General features: G+C 41.2%; 1 protein-coding gene across 1 annotated transcript; it reads right to left on the bottom strand.

Annotated features, from left to right (window-relative positions):
• Positions 1 to 5,080: 5,080 nt before the first annotated feature.
• pou3f3a (POU class 3 homeobox 3a) lies at positions 5,081 to 6,355 on the bottom strand (the record flags this gene model as incomplete). The annotated part of the gene is made up of 1 exon (XM_079277364.1): positions 5,081 to 6,355. One exon carries the CDS (start codon positions 6,353 to 6,355, stop codon positions 5,081 to 5,083), a length of 1,275 nt encoding a protein of 424 aa, XP_079133490.1.
• Between the last annotated feature and the right edge of the window lie 3,073 nt (positions 6,356 to 9,428).

Genomic DNA, 9,428 nt, shown 5'->3' with positions numbered 1-9,428 from the left:
GACAATACATCCTAATGTGGGGTTGTCTGTCAATAATGCCAATCACAGACTCACTTACATCCACCAAACACCCAAGATTAGATTATGGGTTTCTCTTCTTGTTTTACAGATTATATACAAATTAATCCAATGATCCTAATTAAAAAAAAAAAAATCTTGAAGATTATTTAATTGTTTTTGTAGTTTTTTTCATTTGTCATTTGATCTGTGTCCTCTTACATTCAGAGACGGCAATCGATATGTTTGTCCAGGAGATGGCAGCATTGGGCTTTACATGTCTTTGGCCTTTACTTTTGGAAGCCTATTTCAGACATTTATGTGTTGGTATGTTAAGGTTTGTATAAGTATGTAAAGGTGTTTTTTTTATTCAAACTTATTTGGAGTTGCAGCACCTCCTTTTAGAGCAACACATGGCCCGATACATTTGACAGTGAGAGCTTTAAACACTGGTATAATTCTTGTATTGTAAAGGGAGGTATATCACACATCAATGTCCAGAATATCATCTATGGACACATGTTTCTAAATGTAGTTCACTTTAAAGAAGACAACTGTATTCTCACACACATACAGATACACACGGTTACATTCACACACTTAGCATGTAGCCGTTGATTATTTTCATGGGCATGCTTGTCTAAATTGGCATCGTGCCCATGTGTTGAACATGCCCATCAAACGAGTTCCACTCCACCGGTCTGGCACATGCATGCTCGTCACGTTCAGTGGCACCCACACAACAAGCTTGCTCGTGAGAGAATTCATTTCCCTGTCCATTATTCCGCAGATGTTTGCTTTAATTTCTTCCTGATGGAGAGACGTTGGTACTCCATCATTCACTAAAAAAACAAACACGGGAAAAGTGAAAAATATTCACCACTAAATCTGAATATTCGGAGAGGAGAAAACCCCACACAAGTAAGAATATTGACTTTGACATGATTGAGTATTGTACACACAATTGTTGTGCTCAGGACACTTCAATACATTCACACACACAATTACAGCCAACTAAAACACAATGTTTGGGTCCTTTATCAATGCTTGCCACAGCCTCTCACTCCAAGTAGGAGTCATATGTGTCATGAGCTTTGATTCACACGGAGGAAGCCACAGTGTGTTAATCAGTGTTAGACTTGCATGGTTAACCAATCCCCACAATGTGAGAATAATTAACACCAAACAGTGGTGACTGATAATGTGCAACCCACTGGGAAATAGTTGAACATTACAATATTCTTTGAATATAGGTCCAGGTTCAAACAACAAGCATGAAAGAAGGGATCATCATGCAATAATTGCTCTGGTGTAAAGTTCTGAACAAGGCTTTAAGAGCAATTATGAGCAATAATATTAGCATTTTTTTTATTGGAGGAGGTGATTACATCCTTTACTGCAAACATCCCCTGTTTCAGTGATGCAAGAAACAATACTCCAATGATGATGGTACTAAATTGAAGTGCTGCAGGGATGACACATCTTTGTAGGCCAACCCGGAAGTTAGCATCGCACTGGATGAGCGCATCGAAGCGGATGAGCTACAAGCAGTTCTAGCATGCTTTCCTTAAATTATTTGTATATTTGATGGTGTGGTACTTGCCAGTAAAATAAAAATAAAACCTTAAAAAAATCCGTGGTGAGATATTTACGGACGTATTCTGTATCGTAGAACAAATCTCTTAAACTCCTCGTGTTGACCACATGGGCCTCATTTCAAGCTTTGAGACGAGGGAACCGGAAGTGCAACAATGCTGACACATTTCTGGGTTTTCAGGACTCATTCCTGTAGCACTCTATATGCAGGAGCACTGACTATACTTCTTGCTGTCATCACAAGCACAGATGCATGTGAGCCGAGCCATTTCTGTTGATTGAGGGGTTTCGGCTTCAGTACCAGGTTACTGTAACATCATCAGCTTGCACCTTCAGATCCCAGCATTAATATTCAGAGAAGACATAGCGTCTTGTGATGACAAAACCCTTTTAAAGGGTTTTTTATCCCTCAATTTCATCCTTATCTCCCATCTTTACATCGCTAAGCTTTGAGGGGATCACACTGCAATCCTGCGAGCTTAGATTTCGCCTTCATTTTTATCAGGGAACTTTGGCTTTTGCAGCTCTCGGCGGGAATAGATCATGTTAAGAGGCATCAGTAGATGGTTTCAGTCAGCTGTGGAGACACCTTTCGTCCTCTGTGTGATGTTGCTGTGGAAGCTGAGAGCATGCATACGTTCTTCTTTGCGTTGACATCGAGTCATGAACATGTAGACTGTGATTGTGTGTCTTTGAGCTGTTGTTCAAGTCGCTCGATGCTGACGAGCATAACAAGTCAGAAAAAAGTGTTTTTTAACATAATCATTGTCTGATGTGAACATTATTTCTGAAGGTCAACTTGTCTGAAGCTGAGGAAAAACAGCTACATTTTTGGTATGCATTTTTTATTTCCCCGAATCAATTTTGACAGGGTTTTAATCACAGCAGAGTAAAAACATTTTATAATGAAACTTTTTGAAAAGTTGGTTCATGTGTCTAATGTGTCTGCGTTCTTTCAGCAGCATAAACTGGTGAAGTATCATCAGCATTTCTTCTTGTATCCCTTCAGCCGTTATGGGATTGAAATTTGACCTGGAGTGACGACGGCTGTGTGGGCTAACGTGTAAAGACCCATTCAAACCACCCATTCATGCAGGCAGGCTGCTATTTATAACCCACAAGGCCAGAGTTTCCCCTAAATCCTGCCAATGTTCGATGAAGACACACACACACACACACACACACACACACACACTTTTTTTGATATATTTGTGTGCTTGTCTGCCTGTTATATAATATGTATTGAGCATTGGCATTGTTAGGAGACATGTTGACTCAAAAGGGACAGAAATCCTTAATCAAGAATGACTTGAAGTGAGACAGATTTACCAAAAAAGTGTTTTCAGCTCAAGCTTCTAAAATACTGAAAGAACAATTAAAAGTCTGACATTTACAGTAAACCATTAACTTCCAGGTTTGTGTTTATTTCTCAGTGTTCTGTGTGGTTTGTACTGTACCAGCAGACCTTTGACCTCCCTCCGAGTTTCACCACAACCACTTTTTTTACACGACTCCACCCATCGTTTTCTAAATCATCATTGAGATATTTGATTCAAGACATCAGCTCATGTGTATGTTAATTCCTGTATGTTTCATTGTGTGTCATGTTTGTGTGGATCAGCGATAGAGGGATGCAACACAGATTGTTTCTCACGGCCAGCATCTTGAGTGTCTTGCTGCCTATCTGCCAAACCCATCATCTGTGGCAAAAGATCCGCTGCCTCGTGTCCCTCCATCTCGCTGTCACCTTGGCAACCGCTGCCGAGGTGAATCGCCAGCTGGGATAGCCGACCTCTGTTGGTTGCGTTCCACAAAGCTGCAGTCCATAGCACTGCCACAGGACGTATGTGGCTGGGCTGACGTGCCGTATATCACACGGAAATGTGGAGGCAAACTCCAAGAAGAGACTTCTGTGATGAGCACCTAGCAGTGTCAACACAACTAGGAGGCAGAAAACTGGGAAATGGTGTTGGCTATAGACAGATTATTTGGATTTACGTAACCGTTAATGAAGGTACTGGTCCTGCAAATAACGACTGTTTTCATGAATCTTAATCTTAATTTCTCGATTAAGCATTTTGTCTGTAAACTGTACGACAAAAAAAGAGTGAGAAATGCCTGTTATAATGTCCCACGGCATGAAAAGATGTGTCCCAATAGTTTGTTTTATTTGACTAACAGTTCAAAGACTTTAAGATATTCAATTTATTATTATAAATACAGAAAGAAAGTCATCATATCATCACATCTGAGAGGCTGCAACCAGGGAAGTTGCCATGTTTAAAAAAAACAATTATTGCTTCGCAAACTTTTCTGTCAATTGAATTGATTGTTTCTCATCTTGATTAATCGACTATCATTGCAGCTTGAGAAGCTGCTTTTAACAAAAAAGCCCAGGCAGAATAGCATTAAACTTGAAAAATGCATTTGGTTTCATGCCTTTGTAACTTCTTCTATATAACGTATGGAATAATGTCTGCTTTGTTTCTCATAAAAGATCATTTAAGTTGCCAGTTTGACCCTTAGAGCTATATTGTTTGATGATATCCATTAAAAAGCAGCAGAGAACATCAATATAATAATGTTAATATTTCACTGCAAAGCTAAAAGGACACATGATGGTGTGTGTGTGTGTGTGTGTGTGTGTGTGTGTGTGTGTGTGTGTGTGAGAGTGTGCACGCGACTGTGTGTGTCAATAGGAACCGTAATAATGATGGTCCTCTCAGATAGCGTCACACAATTATTTCCTCATGTCAAATGTATTAAATAATTAGTCTATTCCATGAAAATATACACAGTGGGGAAAAAATAAATAGTCCAAAGCATCATACAAGAATACACAGCAGACTAACTTGTACATAAACTTAAGGGAATGTTTGCTAATTTAATAAAATTACTTTTCAATGAAGGAAAACACAACACTGGTAAAATCTTAAACTGTCTCACAACATGAATCCACTGACACACAACACAACAGTCAGAAACACGTTTCAAGGAATATAAATGATTGCTCTTTAAAAACAATGCTGAATAAAGCGCATTAGACCATGTCTTTCATAGAAAATAAATGATGCAGTCCAGTCTAGCCTGTGGGACACCAAACTCTGCAGCAATACAAGGGCACTTTGATTTCTAACAGAGAGACGGAAATATCTTTTATGGCTGGAAACAGATTTATAAAATTCCAATTCTGTCGACTTTTTGGTGAACAAACTTTGCCTTTGATAGACTTTCAATTGTTTTCTACGAAGACTTCAGTTAAGCTTTTTATTTTCTGTGCCAAAAGCTGATTCATAGTGCAGAAAAATACCCGAGGATGCATGAAAGTAGACTTTTGTCCTGCTCTGAAGTGAATACACACTGGACAACATTATTATTGGGGATCAGTAAGAAAAGTTCATCAATTGTCCGAGCATTTAAGGAAACATCAAATATTTTCTCGAAAAAGGTATTCAAACACTCAGATTTAAAGTCCGGCCACTGATGTTCACGTGTCGCTGTACATCCTCTTGCAGTCTATAGAGGGTGACGGTGTATCAGGACCCATGCTGCCCACCTGTGAATACGCGTCCTCCGGGGTGTGAGGCAGTCCTGGCGGCGTCATGCGCTTCTCTTTCTGCCTGCGGTTGCAGAACCAGACCCTGACAACCTCCTTCTCCAGCTCCAGAGTGTCCGCCAGAGAGGTGATCTCCTGCGCGCATGGTTTGGGACACTTGAGGAAGTGGCTTTCCAACGCGCCTTTTACGCTCACCTCGATGGACGTGCGCTTTTTCCTCTTCCTGCCCTGGGTGGCTATCTTGTCAATGCTGGTCGGGCTCCCGGTGGTGGAGTCGGCCTCCTCCAGCCATTTGTTCAATAGAGGCTTCAGCTTGCACATGTTCTTAAAGCTCAGCTGAAGCGCTTCAAACCTGCAGATGGTGGTCTGTGAGAACACGTTGCCGTACAAGGTGCCCAAAGCTAAGCCCACATCTGCCTGAGTGAAACCCAGCTTGATCCGCCGCTGTTTGAACTGTTTTGCAAAATGCTCCAAGTCATCAGACGTCGGAGTGTCCTCGTCTGAGTGCGCTTCGTGGTTCACCCCGTGATGCTGGTGATGGTGATTGTGGTGATTATGGTGGTGATGGTGATGATGGTGGTTTCCATTATCCAGCTCCGGGGACTCCCCGCGCACCAGCCCCTGGTGCATGAGGCTCTGTCCCACGTGCGAGCTCAGCATCCCGTTGACTGTAAACCCACCGGGCTGAGAGTAAATGAGAGACTGTTGCTGCTGCTGCTGCTGCTGCTGCTGCCCCTCGGTGATACTGATGTGCGCCGTGGAGGTGTCTCCCCAACTTCCCGGGTGCGCCTGATGGGGTCCCAGATGCGGGGACCTGTGGTGCAGAGCGCTGCCTGTGTGGAGGTCCTCCCTCCCTCTCTTCACGTCCTGCGGCTGGGAGCTGGGGGACCACGGAGAGCCGACTTCGGCTGCTGACATTGCGGCCGCGGCTGCTGCGGCTGCCGCGTGAGGCAACGATGTTACCCACTGGTGGGCATGGCTTAGCATGTGGCCCCCATTGCTTGCCACCATGGCACCCTGCATGAAGTCACTTTGCACCATCTTTACTGCAGGGTCCCCTCTGTATCCACTAGACACCGTGGTCACAGCGGTGCTGCCCGGCTGCATTCCACCAGCCCTTCGAGCAGAGTGAAGTACCGGGCCGGATAAAATCCTGCTGCTGGCTAGGTATGGACTTGATGTTGCTGTTGCCATCCCCCAAAGCATATATCTTCAGATTTTTCTCTCTTCTGGTGTTCTGCTAAAGTCCCAGTTCTACATGAATAAATTCAGTCTATAAAACGAAAAGATAGTGGGAAATAACTCCATAGAAACTCAAATGATAACTTTACCTCTATAGCAGGTTGTGCGCGTTGAGACTTGTGTAATAAAACACTCTAGCATTCCAGTGCAACAAAAAATAGTCTTCAAAACTTTTCTCTGTCCCGGGAGCTCCGCCGTGCGTAATCCACAGACCTGGTGATATGGAACAACACCTTCTCTGATCCGTATGAGGAGCTGCTCATTTATAACCCGTTTATCTGTTACTGACGTTTTAAAGCCATTTAGTGATGATGACAAAATATTTAAAGCCTCTCCGGTCCTCTCGGTAGTTGCTCTCACTCCATCTGCTCTATCCGGCGCGTCCTCTGCGGTGCGAAGAATACGAGCATGTGTTTACGTTGTGCCAAGGCTGCGTTTTCCTCACCCATCTCCATCCAATTACAGCAGAAAGGCTCTGCAGAGCTCCCGCTGATTGGACGCACAGTCCGAGAGGAGCTGGTGTGTCTCAGCTGAGCCTCGGGTGCACTCAGTTCTTGTTGCAGGAATAAAGCAACAATATGATAAAATAATATTACAGAAATGAAAAAAGACAGAGACACAGAATAATCTGGATGTGCCTTTAAGGACGCGCAATGAATCATCTAAGAAACAGAATAAGAAATCCTGCAACGGAACAAAACGTCTTATAAAATGACAACAGTTCATAACGATTATTTGTATTATTATTAGTAGTAGTAGTAGTACGTCTTTAACATATATTGAGTGTATGCAGCCGATGAGGTTATACCAGACAAATAATACCATATAGCCTGGTTATCTGTTTTATAATAACGCAGAACGACCGAGGCCTGTGTCAAGGATAAGTCGGCTTTGGGTACATATAGGGGGTTTGTACGCTTTTTGCATCTTAATGCGCTCCTTTTCATATGGTAAAAGAGAGGCCAGTGGCGTGACGCGCCACACTGGTGAGCGCTGAAGGTGGACACAATCTGCCAACAGTTTGCTTTTTCCATACAACCCGGTTCTGGTTGGATGTTTCCATGCCTGGTCCGTTTATGGATGGCCTGTTAACTAAACATGTCGCGGGGAGTTTTCTACCACGACTTTGACGCATATTTTTTAAAGGGCCTTGAGAGAGTAAAGCGTCGACTGGACTGGATGACTAGAGAGCCAGGTGCAGCCAATAAATGTGCTAATTTATGTTTTTCAGTTTTCAGCATTTGTCTTGGATCTCATCCAAAAGGTAAAAGATAAATGGTCACAAAAAAATGTATTTTCCTAACCTGCAACATAACTCGAGACTTTTATCATACCATTTGAATCCACTCACCATTATGTTCAGTTATCGTGTTCCAAATTAGATTTAGATTTATCCTATTTTAGGAAGTTCGAAAAAAGTAAAGCAAAGTAAAGTTGTAACATTTTGTTGCAATAGAAATATGCTTTATGCTAAAATAATGTGTGTGTGTGTGTGTGTGTGTGTGTGTGTGTGTGTGTGTGTGTGTGTGTGTGTGTGTGTGTGTCGTGTCCCGTAATATTATTACTAATTATATTTGCTCAATACAGAATCACTGAGTAATGCAGATACAGTCGACACATTTTTAAATGAATCATTTGGATTGTTTTGTTAAACTATTTAATTTGGGTGTGGGCAGGATGGCATGTAGGGGTTAATGTGATACACTCATTTACAGGACTCAGCACAGCCATCACAGTCTGCATGACACAATAAATGACACAACAAAATATATGTTGCATTTACAGCAAATAATCAGCTATATTTATGTGCTGGACTTTAGCTGCTTTACCCTTTAAATCAATTCATCCTTACATGTTGATAACTTGAAGAATACAACCAAAGTAAGTACTACCCTGAGCCTTCCACTTAGCACTTATTGTATTTGTTTGTTTCTGCACTGTATACTGGTTTATGCTCTTAGATGCTTGTTTAAAAAAGGAGATGCACTTATGACTTCTGGTGACTATAGTTCTCTTGAATACCTTTGTTGAACACTTATTGTAAGTCGCTTTGGATAAAAGTGTCTGCTAAATGATTGCAATGTAATGTAGGTACAACTTTCTTATATATTTATAAAGAAATGTATAGAGTTCAAAAGTATATATACATACACACATTGTATTGTGTTTTTTTTAAGACTTCATCATAAATAATTAAATGAATGGGTATATAGAGATATACATAACAAATTAAAAATTAAGTTTGTCCATCAATCTGTATCATATCAGAACACAGACAATATATCACCAGATATGGTCATGTTTGTTTACGACAGTCGTTTGATTTTGCTGTGTTGAGTGAGCCCATTGATCGTACTGTAAAGTCACAGATAACTTGTGTCATTGTCAATATTTCAAAACATGCAGTTTTAACAATGGCTTCTAACTGGCATGTAAGGCATCAGTAAATCATTTATCAAAAGGTATTAAGACCATTAGTTAAAATGTACAACATGCTAAACTTTTTTAACTGATCTATAAAGCATTGGTATGTGATTTATTGACCATAAATAAAGCTGTTCACAACATGTAAACAGAACAATAAAAGTAATTATTTTTTTCCACGAGCTCTAAAACCTGTTTATTGTTACTCTGTATTCAGTAAAACGCAGCAAACACAGAGAAGCTGAACAAAAGCACCACGGGGTTTCACATCTTTCCAGCATACCAGCACAATGTAGAGAAAACCAGACTACTCAGGGAATGCACTAATGTTTTTCATGTGTTGTGCTGGCTGGTCACTTCACTGGGTCCTCTATTTGTTATTCATGAAGGAAGCTGGGTGAAGAGGCCTTCTTCTGATGCACATTTTTCTCTCTCTCTCTCTCTCTCTCTCTCTTTCTCTCCCTCTATCCATGAAACTGCTTCAAAACGAAGCAAAAAAATATGTTTTGGATGTAGTGAATACTGCAGTTAATCCAGCATAATGAATATGACACCATCAGCAAATTCATATTATTGTTTATTTTAGATATTCTTCAAATCTATTACACAGAGG

The sequence above is a fragment of the Melanostigma gelatinosum genome (assembly GCF_949748355.1).
Source record: "Melanostigma gelatinosum genome assembly, chromosome: 10".
NCBI lineage: Eukaryota > Metazoa > Chordata > Actinopteri > Perciformes > Zoarcidae > Melanostigma > Melanostigma gelatinosum.
The sequence above is the reverse complement of the archived record's forward strand: the minus strand, read 5'-3'. Positions and strand labels throughout refer to the sequence as shown.